General features: G+C 40.3%; 2 protein-coding genes across 3 annotated transcripts in view; one reads left to right on the top strand and one right to left on the bottom strand.

Moving 5' to 3' along the window:
- The window catches only part of lrrc7 (leucine rich repeat containing 7), a 331,680-nt gene extending 320,518 nt beyond the window's left edge, over positions 1-11,162 (top strand). For both annotated transcript variants that reach the window (XM_041208419.1, XM_041208420.1), the window contains 2 exons: positions 2,325-2,399; positions 11,055-11,162. In XM_041208419.1, the coding sequence (XP_041064353.1) occupies positions 2,325-2,399; positions 11,055-11,162 (183 nt within the window). The remainder of the gene's footprint in view (positions 1-2,324; positions 2,400-11,054) is intronic.
- A 6,200-nt stretch (positions 11,163-17,362) lies between these two features.
- The window catches only part of lrrc40 (leucine rich repeat containing 40), a 90,581-nt gene continuing 84,952 nt past the window's right edge, over positions 17,363-22,991 (bottom strand). Inside the window, exons 14-15 of the mRNA XM_041208544.1 lie at positions 22,573-22,758; positions 17,363-18,151 (exon numbers count right to left, since the gene is read on the bottom strand). Of these exons, the coding sequence (XP_041064478.1) occupies positions 18,046-18,151; positions 22,573-22,758 (292 nt within the window). The 3' untranslated portion in view covers positions 17,363-18,045. The remainder of the gene's footprint in view (positions 18,152-22,572; positions 22,759-22,991) is intronic.

The raw sequence follows: 22,991 nt of genomic DNA on the forward strand, positions 1-22,991 counted from the left end.
TTGCCCATCATCAGAGCTGCCTACTTCTACCTTATAGCATCACCCACCTCCCTCTCCACCTCATCCCCACGTTCACTGAGACCGCCAACTGCGTCTTTGTCATCTGCAGGTTAAATTCTACCAACCTCAACTTAGCAGCCTTTTGTGTTGTTCCCAAAACACTTCAACTTGTTCAAAATTCAGCCACCCACATCCTGTCCTGTCCTATGTCCTGCTTACATATGATGTGTCCCCATCAACTTTCAAATACTCCCTTTCTTCAGTGCATTGATTTCAAAATCATTGTAATCATTTAGAAATTCCTCCACGGCCTTGACCAAGCCTATTACAATTCTTAGTATGGGGTGATTAGCCCCTGTCTTTGGACTTCCACATGCTGAGAGCTATGATTCTAAAGAAAATGTCTGCAAACACAGCATTTCCCTTCATTGGCAGGGTAAGGGTTACTTTAAACATTGAGTATTGCTGAAAAAATACATTTTGTCAAAGCTTTTAATCTTGTACTCATCCGAGCAATCACAATACCAATGTCAGGGGAAGAAATAATTTTATACTGCATGAGAAGAGAGTGCTGATTGGTTGGCAAGTGGACTCTGATTAGTAGAGGCATTGCAATGGAGAATACACCAGTTAATGGTGACTGACAGTTAACTGCCAAGCTTGCTTGAAACTTAAAACAGACTGCTTGACTCTAACTGGTCAAGGCATTGCCCTGAGGAATGAACCAGCAAATGGATGTCACTTATTTTGTTTAGCTGAAACAGGCACAATGTGTGCACATGTTCTTTCTGTCTGCAAGGAACAATGCCTTGACGAATTAGCTGCCTGGTTTAAATTCTAAACAATGCTTGGCAGTTAATTGTCAGTCACCATTAACTGGTGCATCCTCCATGGCAATGCCACTTGCCAACCAATCAGCACTCTCTTCACATACAGTATAAATTGTTGTTTTCCCCCTTGTATTGGTATTCTTGTGAGTGTCCTGATGAGTGCAAGACGAAAAGCTTAGATATGTCTCTTTTTTCAGCAAGACTTGAATTATGTTCATTCTCAATTTAATTTTCTTTTTTAGTCTCTGCCCTTAGTGACTCTTATACATGCTTCATGCTACCTGGAAATATTACCCTATATTTATTCACATTACAATTTACCTAATGTAACTCAGCTATTGAGATAATTGCTTAAAGCCTTTCTGAAGACAATTAATCTTTCTATTTGTTACTTGCCCACATTGTTTTGTGTTCACAATCATAAATAGCTTTATTTCTATATTTATACCTGTAATCTTCAGCCTGTTTTATAACCAATTCTTTTTAAGGGAAGTAATCAGTGCAGCATTAGTTAATTTTAATGGGAGCTTTTTCTACATATCTACAAGTCTAGGGGAGGGGGAAAGCACTTATTTGCATTCTATCAAATTTTCACTAATCATTGTAATTTACTTTGTGTAAATTTATGAACAGATGATAATATCCTACAGGCTCTGACTGACAAGAAAAACTAGAAATGCAACATAGATTTAATTCCCTATTGATTTTACTATATTAATTCTTGTTTAATTATTTGTAATTCTACTGGCCACAGTAAATAGTTGGAAGCACCTGTTCTAATATTTGATTAGATATAGGAAATTTCCATGATTGATGGCTGATCAATCAAGAACTTAGTTGCATTTGCACTATTTATTTAATTACTTTAGTTGTTGTCTACATAGAACCTTTCAGAATTTTAAAAACACATCAGTGCCAATTTTATATATTGCTCTAGGATTCAGTTCAAAAGTGCCATTCTAATTCAACAGACTCAGAGTTCACCAGACTGTTAATATTGCAGCCAAAATATTATAAAAAGTAATATTTTGTTAAGTGGAGCTAACATCTATGGGACTTCTATTCATTCTTCCACAAAAGTATGATGTTGTTTATTCTAAATATGTTTTTAAAAATTTATATTTGGTCTTATGTATTTCTCTACAAAAATTCTTTTTTTCTGAGAACCTTTTGCTGAGCCACTTGAGAAATGTCAGTGCAACAGATTGGAACATTCTATTTTGGATACCCGGCATAAATGTCAAGCAATCCAAAGGCCAGATGGAGAATAAAGCTCCTTTCAGATACCCTCAGCTCAAATGGACATCTCTATTATACCAAGTTAACATTTCCCATTTCCCACACCAGCGAACCTCCCTCCTCTCTAAGGGATATGAAAATTAAATACTATAGATGTAGGAAATATTAAATAAAAGCAAAATAACAGATTTAAAACTGCAATTTACTTTAGTTCATAATGAAGTCAATCCATAACTCTCACTCTTATTTCAACAGGGCATCTTCGTTACTAGAGTGCAACCTGATGGACCAGCATCCAATCTGTTACAGCCTGGAGACAAGATCCTTAAGGTGAGCTGGATAATTTAGAAATTCCATTGGGAATAAGATTACCAATTTAATTATGTGGGTCTATGTCGGTAGCAGCTCCTACAGAAAGGCAACTTTTATTCCATCCCATCAAACCCAGATCCCAAGTGAGAAAGAAAATCTGCTGACCCATGGGCAGAATTTTTCCATCGGTGAGTTGGGGGCGGGGCCCGCTCGCCTACGTGGAATGACGTCGGGGGAACCCCCGATGTCATCCCGCCCCATTTAAATATTCAGGAAGGCGGGGGGACAGCGCAATCAGCTGACGGCCGCCGACCTGACAATGGCCAATTGAGGCCATTGACAGGGTAGTTAAAACAATTAAAGGCCCTGCCCATCCAACCATCCATCCTGGCGGGCAGGCCAGGAGCCCCAGCGGGCTTCTGAAAAAACATGAAACCTCATCCACTGGCGGGATGAGGTTTCATATCTGTAACTTTAATAAAGTTTCTGTGATATTTATTAACTTGTCCCATCTCATGTGACATTGTCACATGAGGGGGACGTTAATTTTTTTATTTTTCTATTTTTAAACTTTCAAAAATTTTCAGCGCTCTCCCTGAGGCAACACTTAGTCTCAGGGAGATGTGCACTCTTTCGCGCGCATGCGCGATAATGCGCCCTCTGGCAATTGGGGAGTCCCCCCTCTGCCTGCACAGGAAGCGCATAGCAGTTCCCATCAGGTGGCCCACTGGGCAGGCCTTAATTGGCCCACCCCCTTAAAATGGCGGTGGGGTCCATTTCGGCGGCGGTGATCAGCTGCCCGCCCACCACTGAGTCGGTGGGGCCTGCCCGCCAATCAAGGGCAAAATTCTGCCCATGATATCACCCAACTTTTAAGATGTATTTTCATCATCTTGGAAACTTTCAAATAGATTGAAGATTAGGTCCACAAAATAGGCTCACGACAAAGGTTGGGGCATGTGGAGTCAAGGGGCAGGATTTTTCAGTCGGTGTGCAGGGGCGTGCCCAATATGTTGACAGGTAAAATGACGTGCAGCGATGTCGGGTGTGCATCCCAACGTCAGCGCGCAGTCCCACGATATTTCGTTCAGCAGGCGTGCACCAGAGTCAGCTGTGCGCCTGCCGCTATGTAAACGGACTACTAAGGCCATTAAGGGAGTCATTGATGTAATTGTTAACGCTGCCCATCCAACCTTAAGAGTTTCGCGTTTTTTAGGAAACCTCATCCACAACAGGATGAGGTTTCCTAAAGCTTTTATTAAATAAATAAATAATTTTCCTGCAAAATCAAAACATGTCCCATCTCATGTGACACAGTCATATGAGGGGACATGTTTAATTGAATTTTACATCGATTTATTTGATAATTACAATGGCCCTTCAATTTCCCTGAGGCAGCCCCGTGCCTCGGGGAGATTGCTGTGCTGTTTCATGCGCATACGCGAAAGAGCGCTGGCCCCAACTTTCCCTCCTCCCCCCGCCCGCACAGGTAGCACTAAGCGCTACAGCTTGTGTCTTATGCTGGGCGGGCCTTAATTGGCCCGCCCGCGTAAAATGGCATTGCAGGCGGCCATCAGCTCCGCCACTGCCCCCGCCCGCTCCTGCCAAGCCCACCCACTGCCTGAAAAATTCAGGCCAAGAGGTCAAATAACTGAATGTATAGCAATTGGCTAAAAAACAAATATCAAGAGCAGGGATAAAGGGTAATTGTTCAGATTGAATGAAGGTAGAAAGTGTTGTTCCACAAGGAATCACTTTATTTATAATTTAATGATTTGAATATAGGGACGAGTAACTCAATATCAAAACTGGAGGTGAGAGCTAACAATGAGGAAGAATGCAACATAATATAAGAAGATATTAAAAATTTGCAGAATGGACAGTTAACTGATAAATGAACTTTAACATAGATAAATGTGAGGTGATGCACGTTGGTAGGACATATAGAAACATCACCTAGCTATATGTTAGAAAATTTTTTAAAACTGAATTGGGTTGAAGAGCAAAGCGATCTAGGGATAAAGGTGAACAAATCATTAAAACCAGAATTGCAGGTCAGAAAAGCATTTACAATTGCTAACAAAACACTGGAAGTTATTTCTAGGAGCATAGAATTGAAAAAGCAGTGAAGTTACATTAAACTTGTAGCATAACTGTATTGTACATAGTTTTAATCTCTAAACATTAAAAATGACATAGAAGCACTGAAAAACGTGTTAAAAAATTGCTTTCAAAGCACTTTAAAATGCCTGAACTTTCTTGTGAAATTAAGGTCTCAACTATCTCTTCTGAAGGTTCAGGTGGATACTAACTGAAGAAGAATAGGGTGTCTTTTTTAGTCTCCCGATCAATATTTCTTCCTTTAACAGCACCAGAAAATTTTTTTAGATTAAATGCAGATTTATATCATTACTGTTTGTGGGATCTTGTCTGTAAAATATCTGCTTCATTTACTTTGCAACTGTCTGTAATTCAAAATATGCAGTAAGATTTGACGTATTTCTCAGAGACATGATAAGTACTAAATGAATGCAAGTCTTTCCTTTAAATTCATGAGTCCACTTTACAAAGTTAAATTCATCCTATAGGAGCTGGATGCAGATTGAGCAAAGTGATGGAAATAGTAGTCAATAGTGTTACAAGTGGTACTTAGTCACCAATAAAGTGCTCAATTTGCGTTTCACCAGGTCTGCTCAACTTCAGCATTATAGCCTTGGTCCAAACATGGACCCAAGTTGAATACCAGTGATTACATAAGAGTGGGGATAGTCTTGTGGAGCAGTGGGAGCATCTCTATCTCTAAGACAGAAGCTCTGGTTCAAGTCCCACCCCAGGACTTGATGACCATTGGAAGTTGCATTCATTATATGGCCAAACCGGTTGGTTATCAACCTGCCAATCCTTCTAATACACCCATGGCAGGCAGCTAAGACTGGGAAAGTCCACTGGTCAGCCAGGACCTGCACAAGACAACTGCAAACCACTGCAGTACTTTGCCAAGTACAACTATGATCGCCAATGCCCTCTTAAGGATGGCACATGAACTGGGAGACAGATACACAAGAATGACTGGTCAAGATATCAAGGCAGCACTTTGGGGCAGACAGTAGCAAAGTGGTTATGTCAGTGGACGAGTAATCCAAAGGGCCAGGCTAAAGCTCTAGGCACATAGGTTCAAATCCTATGTAACAGCTGATGAAATTTAAATTCAATTAATAATTCTGCAATTATAAAGCTAGCCTCAGTAATGATGACTTTGAAAACATTGTCAATTTCCATCTGGACATCTAAAATCCTTACCTGGCCTACCCTATATGTAACTCCAGACCCACACGATGTGGATGACTGTTAACTGCCCTCTTAAATGGCCTAGCAAGCCACTCAGTTCAAGGGCAATTAGGGATGGGCAACAAATGCTGGCCTTGCCAGTGATGCCCAAGTAAGGCACCAAGGTGCCTAATCAAATCTAAATCAATAGGTATCCAGGGAAAACTCTCCCTGGTTGGAGACAGATTTAGCACAAAGGTTGTTGGGAAACTAATCATCTCAGACCCAGGACATTGGAATCCATCACCTAGAAGGACAAGGATAGCAGGTGCATGAGAACACCACCACCATCCCAACTTGTATCTCCATTCTTTCAGTTGTCAGTTTAAAATACTGAAACTCACCACCTAACAGCATTATAGGAGTATCTTCAAGACATAGGACAGAATTTTTAGGGCTGCATTTGGGTGCGTGCCTGACCTGCTTGAGTGTAAAATAGCACGTGATGACGATGGGCAAGTGTCCCGACATCTCACACCTGTGCGATATTTCGGTCGGCAAGTGTGCGCAAAAGTTGGAAGCCCGCCTGCCAACAATTAAGAGTGCAATTAAACTAATTAAATTTGTAATTGGCCCCAATTTTCCATGGTCCGTCCAACCATACGGTAGGCAGATGCACGAATCTGCCAGGATGACCTTGCATTTTTGATGAAACCTCATCCAAGGGGCGGGATTAACTTTATTAACTTTAAAAAAATAAAAATGTATGGACAGAATTTTCAACATGTATATGTTCAGGTGACTGATTTTGATATGTGGATGTATTTTTCCGGATCTTAATATCTTTATTTATTGGTTTTAAATTCTTTTGCGCCCCGTTGCAGCTCTCTGCCTTCATGGAGTGTTCATTCAGTGCTTGTCCGTGCCCATGCTTATGTCAGTGCCTGCCCTCCTCCTGCCCCCACCCCAGCAGTGCTGAGCATTTCAGCATGCACTCCACGCTGGTTGGATGTTAATTGGCCAGTCAGCTTGAAATCGCGGTCGGGGGCTGATCACGGGCGACAATCCGTTCCCCGGCCGCTCCCGGGCCCACTGATAGCACCCACACGCCAACCTAAAAATCCTGCCCATTGACTGAAGCGGTTCGAGAAGGTGGATCACCACCACCTTCTTAAAGGCAATTAGAGGCGGCAAATAAATGCCACGCTTTGCCAGTAATGCCTATATCATCCAAATGAATTTAAGAGCAGAGTCACTGTAAATATATAAGAAAACATCTGTATTTGGGGAGGTACACATTTATGATATTCTCATTTCTCAATCTTCCTTTGGCATACAAACGTATGAAAATTATATGTAAAAATCAAAGATTATATGTACCTTACATGAGGACAGAGTGACCATAAGATGTAGGAGCAGAAGCAGGCCCTTCGGCCCATCGAGTCTGCTCTGCCATTCAATGAGATCATGGCTGATCTGATAATCCTCAACTCCACTTTCCTGCCTTTTCCCCATAACCTTTGATTCCCTTACTGATTAAAAATCTGTCTGTCTCCGCCTTGAATATACTCAACAACCCAGCTTCTACAGCCCTCTGCAGTAAAGAATTCCACTGATTGACTACCTTCTGAGAGAAGAAATTCCTCTCCATCGCTGTTTTAAATGAGCACACCCTTACTCTGAGATTATGCCCTCTGGTCCTAGTGAACCTTCTCTGGATTGCCTCCAATGCCAGTATATCTTTTCTTAGGTAAGGGGACAAAATTGTTTACAGTATTCTAAGTGTGGTCTAACTAGTGCCTTGTATAATTTTAGTGAGACTTCCCTATTTTTATACTCCATTCCCTTTGAAATAAAGGCCAACATTCCATTTGCCTTCCCTATTACCTGTTAAACTGATATGTTAATTTTTTGGGATTCCCCAAATCCCAAAGGACTCCCAAATCCCTCTGTGCTGCAGCTTTCTGCAGTCTTTCTCCATTTAAATAATATTCAGTTTCTCTATTCTTCCTGCCAAAGTGCATAACCTCACACATTCCCATGTTATATTCCATCTGCCACTTTTTTGCCTACTCACTTAACCTGTCTATATCCCTCTGTAGGCTCCTTGGGGAGAATTTTCTCCCCATCGGGTAGGTTGGTTGGAAGCGAGTGCAGGTGGGTACGGAGCTGATCGCCGCCTGCAATCAGCTGCACGCCGCCATTTTATGTCGGCAGGCCAATTAAGGCCAGCCCAGCATGACGCGAACCTGGTAGCGCTGCCTGTGCAGGCCGGGGGAGGAGGGAGAGTTGGGGCCTGGGCTCTTTCGTACATGTGCTGCCTCAGGGAGATTAATTTCATAATAAGAATTCTTAACAAAGAAGATAAAAAATCATTTACACATGTCCTATCATGTGACAGCATCACACGAGCTGGGACATGTTTATGAAATGTTCGAAAAATATTTATTAATTTAAAAACCCTTCATGAAACTTCATTCTGCCCATGGATGAGGTTTCATGAAAAATGCGAAGGCCGCTTGGGCTCTTCGCCTGCCCGCCGACCTTAAGGTTGGACGGGCAGCCCTGTCAATTTGGTAATTAGTTTATTAATGGCCTTAACAGGCCTTTGACGGTTCGGCAGGCGCGCAGCCGACTCGGGTGCACCTGCTGAACGGAAGATCGGAATGACGTGCGGTGACGTCAGGACACATGCCTGATATCACCGCGCATCATTTTACGCATCGGCATGCGGGCCTCACCCCCACACACTGACGAGAAAGTTCCGTCCCTTGTGTCATCCTCAGCACTTGCCTTCCCACCTATTTTTGTATCATCCGCAAATTTTGCAATAGCACATTCACTTCCCTCATCTAAGTCATATTGTAAATAATTGAGGCCCCAGCACTGATCCCTGTGACACTCCACTGGTTACAAGTTGCCATCCTGAAAATGCCCCCCTTATCCCAACTCTCTGTCTTCATGTTTGAACCAAGGCTGTAATGAGGCCAGGAGCTGAATGGCCTTGGCGTAATCCAAACTGAGCGCCAGTGAGTAGGTTATTACTAAGCAAGTGCTGCTTGATAGCACTGTTGATGACCCCTTCCATCACTTTACAGATGATGGAGAGTAGATTGATGGGGCGGTAATTGGCCGGGTTGGATTTGTCCTGCTTTTTGTGTATAGGACATACCTGGGCAATTTTCCACAATGCCGGGTAGATGCCAGTGTTGTAGCTGTACTGGAACAGCTTGGCTAGGGACACGGCAAGTTCTGGAGCACAAGTCTTCAGTACTGTTGCCAGAATATTGTCAGGGCCCATAGCCTTTATAGTATACAGTGCCTTCAGCCGTTTCTTGATATCACTTGGAGCGAATTGACAATTCACTGAAGTCTGGCTGAAAACCGGCATGTGACGCTGGGGGCCTCCAGAGGAGGCCAAGATAGATCATCCACTCGGCACTTCTGGTTGAAGATTGTAGCAAATGCTTCAGCCTTATCTTTTGCACTGATGTGCTGGGCTCCTCCATCATTGAGGATGGGGATATTTGTGCAGCCTCCTTCTTCAGTGAGTTGTTTAACTGTCCACCATGATTCACGACTGGATGTGGCAGGACAGCAGAGCTTAGATCTGATCCATTGGTTGTGGAATCGGTTAGCCCTGTCTATCACTTGCTGCTTATGCCGTTTGGCACGCAAGTAGTCCTGTGTTATAGCTTCACCAGGTTGACATCTCATTTTTAGGTATACCTGGTGCTGCTCCTGGCATGCTCTTCTGAACTCTTCATTGAACCAGGGTTTATCCCCTGGAATGTTGGTAATGGTAGAGTGGGAGATATGTCAGGCTATGAGGTTACAGATTGTGTTCGTGTGCAATTCTGCTGCTGTTGATGGCCTATAGCGCCTCATGGATGCCCAGTCTTGAGTTGCTAGATCTGTTCGCAATCTATCCCATTTAGCATGGTGGTAGTGCCACACAACATGATGGAGGGTATCCTTAGTGTGAAGGCGGGACTTTGTCTCCACACCGACTGTGCGGTGGTCACTCCTACTGAAACTGTCAGGGACAGATGCATCTGCGGCAGGCAGGTTGGTGTGGATGAGGTCAAGTATGTTTTTCCCTCTTGTTGGTTCCCTCACCACCTGCCGCAGACCCAGTCTAGCAGCTATGTTATTTGTGATTCAGCCAATTCCATCAGTAGTGGTGCTACTGAGTCATTCTTGATGATGGACATTGAAGTCTCCCACCCAGAGTACATTCTGCGCCCTTGCCACCCTCAGTGCTTCCTTCAAGCAGTGTTCAATGTGGAGGAGCACTGATTCATCAGCTGAAGGAGGGCGGTACATGGTAATCAGCAGGAGGTTTCCTTGCCCATGTTTGACCTGATGCCAAGAGACTTCATGGGGTCCGGATTCGATGTTAAGGACTCCCAGGGCAACTCCCTTCTGACTGTATACCACTGTGCCACCACCTCTGCTGGGCCTGTCTTGCCAGTGGGACAGGATGGTGATGGTGGTGTCTGGGACATTATTTGTAAGGTATGATTCTGTGAGGATGACTATGTCAGGCTGTTGCTTGACCAGTCCATGTGACAGCTCTCCCAATTTTAGCACTATCCAAAAGAAGGACTTTGCAGGTCAACAGGGCTAAGTTTGCTGTTGTCATTTAGATTGATGCCGGGTAGTCCATCTGGTTTCATTCCTTTTTTGTTTGTTACAACTGAGTGGCTTGCTAGGCCATTTCAGAGGGCAATTAACAGTCAACCATTTAGCTGTGGGTCTTGAGTCACATATAGGCCAGACCCAGTAAGGACGACAAATTTCCATGAAGTGAACCAGATGGGTTTTTACAACAACAATTGACAATGGTTTCATGGTCATCATTAGATTTTTAATTCCTGAATTTTTATTGAATTCAAATTCCACCATCTGCTGTGGCAGGATTCAAACCCCATGTCCCCAGAGCATTACCCTGGGTTTCTGCATTACTAGTCTTGTTGACAATACCACTTCACCATCACCTCCCCATAGCCTCTGTAGCTACTTCCTTTGTTTTCACCTCAGTGACCTGATGATCCCCAGAATGATGGAGCAATTGTAAGAGGCCTATGTGAAATGAGTTTGGAGAATTTTTATCCAGCTCCTGCTAAGTGTGGGCTAACACAACAAAAATATCCCCAATTGGCAAATTCACTTAAGGAGTTCACAACAATGATTGGTATAGAAAATGTCAATCTATCACACTGGAGAATATGCCTTTAAAATTGTGAGGGCAAATAGTAGTGAAAAAAATTAGCGGAGCTTTCCGTTGCATTTAATTCGTGCTGTTAACATCACTTATTTTCATGATCGCCAAAAACACAATATAGATTTTGGGTACTCATTTCAGTTATTCTTTATAAATATGTGTATTTTCCTTTGTTGTAGGCCAATGGACACAACTTTGTACACATGGAACATGAGAAGGCAGTCTCACTTCTTAAGAGTTTCCAGAACACAGTGGATCTGATAATCCAACGTGAGATTCCAACCTAGAACTTTACTGATTTTTTTTCAGTAGAAAGATGTTTAATTTAAGATTAAAACCTTCATTACAGCTTCCTGTGAGGAAAGCCAGGCAATTTTTTTCCAATTTTTTGCCAATTGCTGGACCAATGGCAACACTTGTGCCAAACTTATTATAAGATACTTATCTACCAGTATTACAATGTTTAGTATTTTATCTTCACAAATTTATCATTTATGAGATTGATGTTTATGTGGTGACTTTACATCCTGTCAGCTAGAGGCTGTGAAATGGCAGGTCATTTGGTGCAAACACTTAATTATATATTATAATATTATTATTAATAATTATAATATATATCATTCATTCTGAGTGTTTTTTTGTTAGGTACATGAGCACCAAAAGCACACATGCTCTTTAGATATTGCACCACCATTAAACACTGCCTCAATCTTGTATATGCCTCTTTTTTGTAGAAAGCAAAAATACATCAACAAATGCAGTGAATTGTGTACTGAGAAATTTAAAGCTATTTTCTTATCAATTAATATCTTAAAAGAATTTTGACATGAAGGAGGGTTCAACAAATGATGTTATCTGTTCCATGAAAACAAATCAAAAATGACTATAATTTAGGAATTCTAAGATGCTTCCGTACCCATCTACAAAACAAGGCAAAAAGCATCCTCCTGGCTTTTCTGTTGCCTTCCTTTATACAAAATATCTACAGCAGAAGGGAAGTCAGGACAGAGGGAAATGGAATTTCTGTTAATTTCTATCCCATTGTCCTTTTCAAAAATAACTGATAAATGTAAAAAGTATAAACATCTTTAGTAATATGTTGTCGATGAGGAGACACGACTTTATCCCTTTAAACTTTCCTCCCATTTAACATTTATGAGAAAAGATTGAATTTAAGTCATGTGTGTACCACAAAGATCAAACTTTGCACCATAACTTGTGAAGGCCCACCATGCACAAAGGTGTATACAGTAGTATAAGTGAAAGTATACCTCTATCTTCTCCTTTCCTTGTATTCACATATCAACAGATGCACAGTCCAGCACCAGAACTGAAAATGTACCTTCTGTGGATTTTCACTATAAATGTAACATAAGCAAAAGATTGCTCTGAGCCCAGAACTTCAATATATCTGTATATGTCCAGGGAAGAAAGGGAGCCATGCCAAGCCTCAAGTTGGCCTAATTTCATGAAGTTGGATATGAACAGTCATCAGATATATAAATAATGTAGCCCACGGACTGAGCTTACTGGAATCATTCTGGGCTCTTTAAGCAGGAATAGGCAATGACAGAGACAGTGTGCTTTGTAAAGATACATATAACTAACATAGCCGCCAGTTGTAAGTTTCATATTGTGTTTCAAGCATATTACTATAAATATTGCATCCATTCTTTTTCATTTTACTTAAAAATATCTTTGCTAACATGTTCTGGTCGTGATTATTCCTTAAATTTATAATTATGGGAGAATTCATTTGGCTTTGAGAGTTGGAGTGCCATTTTTCATTTTATTAAAAAGGAACCTGGGTGTTTTGATTTTTAAAAACTTTTGGAAAATATGATTTTGATATTATGTCTCTCCTTATTTCTGCTGTATTTAATTATATAAATAATGTTCTGATTCCAGCAGATGACTTAGCTGTGTCAGTGCTCAAAGGGATTAAACTTAGATGGTAAACACATTTCACAGAGCTTAACAGCTCAATACACAATTGAAACTCTAATTAGATTTTTTTGACAAGTGCCCATTTATACTGCAGTACTTGAGATTTAATAACAAGTGTGCAATTTTGTAAAAAAAGAGAAATAAACATTTTAAAACAACTTCTCCAGTAGGATAGGAAGGGATTAGTGATAGAAAACTGGGCAAGTTTATTTACAGTGTATCTATCAAGTATTCCTAATGTAAATCATTTAATTTATAATCCATTAAAATGAATATGCAATGCGTATAGTCAGTTAGAATATGCAAAATATGTTGCAAAACAAGTATTCAAAATTGACCCTTTCAGCAGCTCTCATTGCCATGGGCAACTGGTTTCGCAAATTTTCAGCTTACATATTGAGACATTGAAATGAACACTAATATTATGGTAATAAAGATATTCAAACATCAATTACTTTTATACAACACACACAATTCAACTAAAACATTTATATTTTTGCCTTGTTGTCACCGTTGTCCCACATTCCCTATCTGTCCTCACTTTATCCTTTTAAAACTGATGAGTAACTATTTATTAAACCTACCATAACCATTCCTATCCTATAAGATTTGACTGGCACTATGGCTCAGTTAGTAGCAATCTTGCCTCCTCAGTCTATGACTCCAGCAACTTGAGCACAAAGCCAGGCTGACAAGCCAGTTCAGTCCTCAATGCTACTCTGTCGAAGGCGTTGTCTTCCTGATGAGGTTAAACTGAGGCCCTGTCTGCCCTTTGAGGTGGACATAAAAGATGGCACTGCTCTTAAGAAGAGTGGGGGAGTTATCCCCAGTGTCCTGGTCAATATTTATTCCTCAAACAACATCACTAAAACACAGTACCTTGTCATTATTACATAGCTGTATGTGGAAGCTTGCTCGGTTGCCATTTATCCTACATTGCAACAGTGACCTTCATTGGCTGTAAAGTGTTTTTGGACATCCTAGGGACATGAAAAGTGCTATGTAAATTGTAAGTCTTTCTTTTTAAGATTTAAATATTTTATATTCCCATTTTCTTTATTCTTGCTCCCATTCTTCATTTTGGCAACTGGGTAATTTATTAATGTGCCAGAAGACTTGTAACCTGAGTGTGTCTGGACAAATAAGAAAATTGGAGGGTGGTATGCTGGTGTTGTGATGGTTAAAATTTGTTTGTTAAAGAATGAAAATAAATCAATCCCTATGGTTAAGAATTAAGTGCAGTAATGATTAGTTTTTCCATAGACCAAACCTAGTGTGCAATATTGCCCTCAATGTGTGAGGCTCCTGCAGCTCCAGATTTCTATCATTACTGCAGTGGTGATTAATTCATATTGGAACATCTTTTTTATTGCTTTTGCTAATTTTCACCCTAATGAAGATATAATGGGCTTAAGTCTACTACCTCGATTTTAAGTCTACTACTGTAACTGCATGTAACTGTACATCAATAGTCAATACAAGTTATTGCCCTTATGACAATTCGCTGCACATACACTTGCTTATGCATAACCAACAAAAAAAATTACATCAGCAATATAACAACCTGTGTTGCCACAATGCACTTAAGGTTAAAATTATACTAAAACGTAATTATTTTTCAAAGTTTCCCAAAATATGATGTTCTCAAAATAATCATAATTAATTGGCTCAAACTACATTTTTTTTTGCTTTTCAAGGTGTGCTGAAACAGAAGTATGACTTGAAGCATCTCAATTACTTCTGTTGTTCAGTGCTCTGTGACAGACCAACAGTGTCCTTCATTATTTCACTTTCCTATTTTGCTCTAATTATAGAATTCTTTCTGTTTTAATACTCCAGTTGTTAATCATCAACTTCTAGCTGAAAATTAAAATTCCAACCAATATCTTGCTTAGAGGCTGTTTTGTGTAATGTTGCAGAATAGTGGGGCATGATCTGTGCCTGTGACTCTCTTGTCAGTCATGTCACAAATGGTCATTGAAGGGTGACACAAGAAGTGTGGAAAAAATACTGGATCAATTCATAGAAGTAGTTTTTTTGTTTTACTTGCTGTTTGGAAGCTGTGGTAAAACTGCCTGCAAATGGCAGTTTCTTGATGGAGAGTGAAAAGGTAAGGAAAGGGAGCAGTACTGAATTGTAGCTTGTCAACATCCCATAGGTGGGCAGGTGATGAATGGAACTCTTAAAGTGCATGAGGCAGCACATCTGTTGAGCATCATGGTTACAGGGAAGACAGATAGGAGGCAAATGACCCATGGGCCACATCATGAGTACCACTGGTTTAGATATTACAGAACAGGTTGCATTGTAAAAGTGAACCCTTATGTAATTGCAGCTTTGTTGATGTACAAGAAAAACTGTCACTCTTTTGTATGTGTCAAAATTCATAACTGAGAAAAAAAAGTAAAATTTAGTCTCTAACTGCAGTATTTTGTAAATAAATATTAATGACATTTAAATAAATTTTAATCATTTAGATTGTGAATGTAAACATCTGCTTCTGCAGTCAAAAATATTTTATTGGACTTGAAAGCTGCTTTATGTGCAAAAAAGAAAAAAAAACTTTACAAGATTTTACAGTTTTTAGTTTCACAGACTATAGTGAAGTTGACAAACTTGTTTGTTGAAATGCACATGCAAGTCTAATCCTTCCAATTTTATTTATGTATTGACACTATTTTATTGGTACAGTGTATATTGTGTTCAGAATGCATTTTGCAGATTCTGTATGTATATATTTGGAGAAATTTTACCAGAGATTAAAAGAAACCAAGCCACTCTCATTCAATGTGGGTGCAAAGTATAACAGAGCTATTTTTCGGCTTTGAAATTCTGGGATTTTTTCTGTATTAAAAAAAAGTGTTTGAATAATGTATGAAGTCTCTTTAATGAACAAATGTTAATTTAAATTGTCACACACTTGTAAATATCTCTTGCTAAATGGATTTATCATGCCAACGCTGTGTTGCGTAAGTCTCATTACTGAATTTCATAGTTTTTTAACTCCCAATTTTTAGGTTGAATTAATTAATTCTTAATGTATTAATGCTATTGTCAAAATATAAAACTGTGTTAATGAGTTGTTTTTCTGGAGCAGCCAATAGTGATTTTTGTTCATTGTCAAATCATAACTTTTCATAAAAACAAAAGTTCTATGTTTGCAACTCTTGCTAGAATATGTACTAGTGGGCCTTGGCAGCCATCTCCCATGGGAGGCATAACATCTACTTCCCTGATTTACTAAACCCAGGCTGGGGACTAAACTTTTAAGCCTGAAGTTAAGTAGCTTTAGTAGAAAAATACTGAATTTTGTAGTGAAAAACAACAGCTATTCCTTCAAGGTTTACAATGGAATATTTTATAGCAAATGTAAAAATAAGATTATTTTTCTTTATTCAAACTTTCCTATTAGTTAATCTCCCTGTAAGTCTACATTTCAAAATTAGAACATTTTCTCCTTTCAATCTTTTCTCCCCTGAAGAAATAGAACGGAACCTAATCAGTCACATAGAGGCGGATTTAGTAGCTAGTGGGCACTTGGGGGACATTTTGAAAATGGAGTGTTGGATTTCTGCCTTTGCCAGTCATAGGGATCAATAGAAGTGGCTACACAGCTATCAGCAAATTAACTGGCCACCTGGGGACTCCTCTAGGATCTTAATGACAATGGATGTGCCTCACGCTGTGCGCAATGCCCAGCAGCTCCCTGGTGGCAGCCTCCCAGTGGCAGGCCATAGGGACAGCAAAGCCTTTTTTGTTTATCTCCCTCCACCACAGACACTTTTGCAACAGGGTGAGAGCTGTGGCCACAGGCCATCCTGTGGTGTGAGTATCTCTCTACAATGACAGCCTGGCTGTTGTGGCCACAAATAATTTGCAACATTTCAAAAGTCTTCAGAGGGCGCTTCCAACTATCTTGAGGCTTCTTAGTTGGCCGCCTCTGTTAAGACTGCACAGGAGGGCAGCTAGCAACACCAGCGGAGTTGGGATCTGTTTTTGGTCCCAACCTCAGAAAATATTTAAAGGCTGTATGATTCCACCCATTGATTCCTTTATTGGGTGTAGACCTCCCTCTAGTATTTACATGTAAGGCCAGGCATCACAGGTAAGCTCAGTTCTATCCTTACCTTATATTCACACACCTATATGCAGTTCTAGTGAGACTTACTTGAATAGTAATCAGAAGCAGAAAGCCTGATTTTCCTAAACTGAGGCAGTGCAACCAATTATTGCATCTCAATTGCCATCCTTGCTCAGATCACCTAATTTAACATAGACCTGAGCGTTCTTGGTCTATATGCCTTAGGGATGATAACAATACCGTTAGCCATTGGGAAACTGACAAGTACAGCCAGATTCAGTACAAAACAAACTGCAATATAGAACTAGTCATATCTGATCATTTATTTCAAAAGTTAAAACTGGAATGTGTTCACGGAGAAGCCCAGAGCACCAGTGACTGGAACATTTTTGCACACGTCACAAGTGGTCTAACGGAATAAATCAACAGTCCCTAATGATTTTCCAATTATCAAACACACCAGCTCAAATCCTTTATTAACATAGAGTGTTTACATATTTCAAGGAATAACTACCCAAGGTAGACCTAGTAAGGCATTATACTGTGGATTGAAACAATAATGTAAAGTAGAAACTGGCAGGATACAGGAAAAAATTCTGAATCACACAAATATTTAGAAGAACAAAACTGGTAAGCATCAGCCACAGATTTGTGCAAGATTGTGACTTAATACACTCCCAAGAGTTCAATGTACAAAAAAATTAGAAGCATAATTAGAAGCATTAGAAGAATAGTTTCAGAAAAAAGTTCAGTTAATAGTTCAGTTCAGGCATAAACCATTTAGTTATGTGCTACATTAAAAGGATCAATCATGCTGCAGTAAAGTACGTTTACCATTTTGGCAAGCAGTGTAAAAGTGTTGAGGGCCTTTACCATGTCCAATGAAAGTTAATGCCCAGATAATAATTTCTTATTTAATTAAATCATGTACATTATATTTACCCGCACTGAAATCAGGCAATTAAGTCAGCTTTAAATTTGTAAACATAGAAGTAGTCTAGAAAACACAGAATTATTTTAATTTAATGGCACAAACTAAGTTTCCTTCCAAAGCCTCCGAAATGCTTTGTCCTGATTTAAGCTGTAAACAGTTTCCATGTCTTCAGAAGAGTAATCCTCTTATGTATGTAGGAATATAGGATTTATGTAGGAATGCGGTTTCTAAGATATTCCAAGACTGCAGTTGTTCCTCTGGCCAAAATAGCTGCCCTTGGATTACGAAATGGGTTTCCTTCAAGTAGGAGAGTTCTACAATGAAAGTTAAGAAAGTAGCACATTTGTAAACTAGAAAATATACAGCTCACAGTCCTTTGTGTTGTTGTACAACATATGGAACTCGAGGGAGAGGGAAGAGTAGAGACAAAATTCTGGTAGAAGGAGATCCAATTGGAAAAATAACTAAGAAAGGCAAACACTGGAAGTTGAGCAGGAAATCTGCTTTCAATATTTACACAGCTGCTAGGAGACCTACAAGAATAGCTTAGCAGTCTCATTGTCACCCTCAATTTTACATCCCTGTTCAGAAGTGCAAACTTCATCAGAGGCTGGCAACTGGGATTGAGAAGTCAGAGGTGGGAGAAATGTGGATGTAAACCTAAATATATATAATTATATATATTTGAATTCCAATCTCATCCAATACCTCATTACCTATCTTGAAAAGTGTACTTTGGATGCTCTCATTATATGATAAGACTGATCATAGCTATCATATAGACAGCCACTTAAATTTCATATGCTAAACTTCCAAATATTGCTCCTTTGATTTTTACAATTTTACCAAATAAATTCTATTATCTGTAGAGGTTTAAATGCAGGCACAAGTGAAAGAAGATGCTTTCATGATTTGATTTTTTAACTTCTGACTAAAATTTGTATTTTGCATCATCTATTCTTTACTGCTAATTCAGTTGCACCAGTAATTTACTCTGTCAACCCTCTAAAATAACTGTGCTGGTTTAAATTCTTGAAATAGAGTAGACGTTTGTAAAATTATATTTCATACCTAAATACCACCATTAACTATATAACCAGATAAATCTCACAATATTTTCTAAACTGCATAACAAATTTCATTTCACACTATGAATCTGTGGAATTACTTAAGCAATTTTTCTGTGGAATTGATTCATTTATACTCCAGTTGTGAAATCAAGGTCCAGCAGATCCATCATCAGTCTACTGTGGCTGCAGCACATACTATCTACAGGATGCACTACAGAAACTCACCATAATTACTTCAACATAAGCTCTTTCCTGTCATCTTTACCACTGAGAAGGAAAAGAGCAGCAAAGTTGTGGGAACACCATCAACTGCAAGGCACACACTATCTAGACTTGCACATATATTGCCACCCCTTTTTCCCTACCTAACATCATGATCAAAAAGAAAGCACCCCTTCCAGAGCAACTAAGGAAGAGCAGAAATTGCAGCCTTGCTAGCTTCACTCACATCCAAGAACAAATATATATTAAAATAAATTGTAAGCAATTCAATCCCCAAAAATTACTGAAATACTATCTGAGCAAACAAATGTTGAGTGGGAGCATCTGGTGAATTACAATAGAGCTGCATTTATTTGTACCATGTTGTCACATGGCAAACCAACTGAAACCATATAAAAGTGGTTAAATCCACATTAACAGTTTGAATTACAATTCTTCTTCTTCTTAAAACTATCTTCTCAATAGCCCTGTCTTTTTAGCTCATCTAGGTCTTTTAAAACTACATTAAACCTTTTTAAAGTGCACCAAGAATCAATTGTGCTGTGTCTCAGTTGGGAGAACTTGTCTCGAGTCAGAAGGTGTGGGTTCAAGTTCAACTCCAGGGCCAAAATCTTATGTTAATCGGGCAGGCACATGCCCAACTCGAAATTGCGCAAAATGAGGTCAGCTACCCGTCCCAACATCATTGCGCATGTGAGCAATATTGAGTTTGGCATGCGCACGTGGGGGTTGGAGTTGCGCCCACCAATTAGAGGGCCAATTAAGGCCATTAAAAACCCTATTACCCACGATTTATGTTGCCTGTGCGATTTTGCACTTGTCGCATGTGCAGGTGGGCAGCCCATTTTTAAGGAAACCTCGTCCAAGGGCTAGATGAAATCTCTGGGGTGAAATATAATAAAGATATCTGAGGACTGATGTTTTTTGAGCTCTGATGTCAAGTGCTTGAATGTGCTGCATAGACACAGTTTGGTGCATTTTCTTCTAATCATTTGATCTGAACAGGTCTGCAGCTCCCTGAGGCAGCTCTGCAATAGCTCTCTGCCTCCAGGGAGCTCACCAGAACTCCCATCTGCACCCTCTCTTTTGTCAGTGCCCACCCTCTTCCCACCCCCATCGGCAGTGCTGAGGTTTTCTCAGAACGTGTCTCACACTGGGTGGCCGTTAAATGGCCAGCCCGCGTGAAATTGCATTTGGGGGTCGATCCCGGGCAGAAGTGCATTTTGTGTCTGCTTCCAGGCCCAACGACTTGACACAACGGGGGGGGGGGAGGAGGTGTGCCTCCAATCGGCATCCCCAATCGGGGGCGCACCGCCATTTTGTGTGGGTGGGCCAATCAAGACCCGCCCAGCGTGAGTCCGCTCAGAAGCGCTATGTGCTGGGGATTCCCTCAGCTGGGAGTGCGCTTTTTTGCGCATGTGCACGAAAGAGCACACAGATCTCCCTGAGGCTAAGTGCTGCCTCAGGGAGATCGGCTTGGAATTAAAATTTTTAATACAAATGATTTCCCCTACATGTCCCCTCATGTGACACTGTCCATAACTTTTATTGAAAGATTAGATAAAAATTTAAATAACCTCATGAAACCTCATCCCGCCCATGGATGAGGTTTCATGCTTTTTCTGAAGCCCGCCAGGATTCCTCGCCTGCCCATTAACCTTAAGGTTGGACAGGCAGGTCCATTAATGACCTTAATTAGTTTTTCAATGGCCTCAATAGGCCATTGACTGTTCGGTGGGCACACAGCTGATTCGGCTGAGCCCCCGCCGACCTGAAAATGGAAATGATGCGGGGTGACGTTGGGAGTTCCACCCATCGTCATCCCGCGTCATTTTACGCATTGGCAGGCAGGCCCCGCCCCTGCTCACCGACTAGAAGATCCTGCCCATAAGATTCTTAGGGAGCTTTATAGGGTAGGTGCTGAGAGGTTGTTTCCCTTTGTGGAAGAGTCTAGGACCAGAGGGCATAATCTCAGAGTAAGGGGGCGCCCATTTAAAACAGATGAAGAGGAATTGCTTCTCTCAGAGTGTAGTCAATCTGTGGAATTCTTTACCACAAAGGGCTGTAGAGGCCGGGTCGTTAAGTATATTCAAAGCTGAGATCGGCAGATTTTTAATCAGTAAGGGAATCAAGGGTTTTGGGGAAAAGGCAGGAAAGTGGAACTGAGGATTATCAGATCAGCCATGATCTCATTGAATAGCGGAGCAGGCTCGAAAGGCCAAATAGTCTACTTCTGTTCCTACATCTTATGGACTATTACAACAGACTATTTCAAAAATATTTCATTGGCTGTAAAGTGCTTTGGTGCATCCTGTAATTGTGAGAGGTGCTATTTACATTAAGCAGAATATTATTTAAATGGAGTGAGAAGGCAGAATGTTGGGCACAGAGAGATTTGGGTGTTGTACATGAATCACAAAGTTAGAATGCAGGTACAGCAAGTTATTAGGAAGGCAAATGAAATGTTGGCTTTTATTGCAAGGGGGATAGGATATCAGAGTAGGGAAGCCTGGCTACAACTGTACAGAGCATTGGTGAGATTTCACCTAGGATTCTGTATAAAGTTTTAGTATCCTTAATTAAGGAAGGATATCCTTGCATTGGAAGCAGTTTAGAGAAGGTTCACTTGGCTGATTACTGGGATGAAGGGGGTTGTCGTATGAGGAAAGGTTGAGCAGGTTGGGTCTATATTCATTGGAGCTTAGAAGAATGAAAAGTGATCTTATTGAGACATAAAAGATTCTGAGGGGGCTTAACAGGATAGATGCTGAGAGAGTGCTTCCCCTTATGGGGGAAATCTAGAATTAGGGGCACAGTTTCAAAGTAAGGGGTCTCCCATTTAAGATGGAGATGAGGAGGAATTTCTTGTCTCAGAGAGTCATTAGTCTTTGGAATTCTCTTCCCCAGAGAGCAGTGGATCATTGAATACGTTCAGAGCTGAATTAACCAATTTTTTGATCTACAAGGGATTCAAAGGTCATAGAAACATAGAAAATAGGAGGAATAGGCCATTCGGCCCTTCGAGCCTGCTCCGCCATTCATCATGATCATGGCTGATCATCCAACTCAATAGCCTGCTCCTGCTTTCTCCCAATATCCTTTGATCCCTTTTGCCTATATCTAACTCATTGAAAACATACAATGTTTTGGCCTCAACTACCTTCTGTGGTAGTGAATTCCACAGGCTCACCACTCTCTGGGGGGCATGGAGGAAAATGGATTTAAGACCACAATCAGATCAGCCAAGATATTACTGAATGGTGGAGCAGGCTCAAGGGGTTGAATTATCATATGATCTTGGTCTTTATTTTCCTTCTTTTTACAGCATAAAATAACAATAATGCTAAAACAGATTAGCTGGACCAATACAAAGTAACTAAATCTTTAAAAATACTTTTTTTATTTTGAGAAAAGTTCATTTTACAATACTAACTAATATTTACCTTAGGTTTACGCAACTCCCCAGCTCTGGTGGGACCTGCATTAAGTCATTGTTCTGCATATCCAATGTGGTCAATTTGTCAAGCTGCATCAGTTGGAATGCATCAATTGATCCCACCTGATTATTACTGATAAGAATAGTTTCCAGTGTTGGGATATGGCATAAGGTATTAGGGAACTCTCTAAACCTGAGGATAGAATACAAAACGTACACTGAACAAAAATCAAAAAACAAATCTCATTAAATTATATATTTATGAACATATTTTACTACAGTGTTTGAAAGGGCAAAATGTCAAAAAGTAAGTACTTTAATAACTTGATACACACACCCAGCCTAAGCAATTTAAACTTACATTTAACTCACTGCAGTTTTTAAAATAACTGACCAAATATTACTCAAATACCATGACTAACATTG

This window comes from Carcharodon carcharias, chromosome 16 (genome assembly GCF_017639515.1).
Source record: "Carcharodon carcharias isolate sCarCar2 chromosome 16, sCarCar2.pri, whole genome shotgun sequence".
NCBI lineage: Eukaryota > Metazoa > Chordata > Chondrichthyes > Lamniformes > Lamnidae > Carcharodon > Carcharodon carcharias.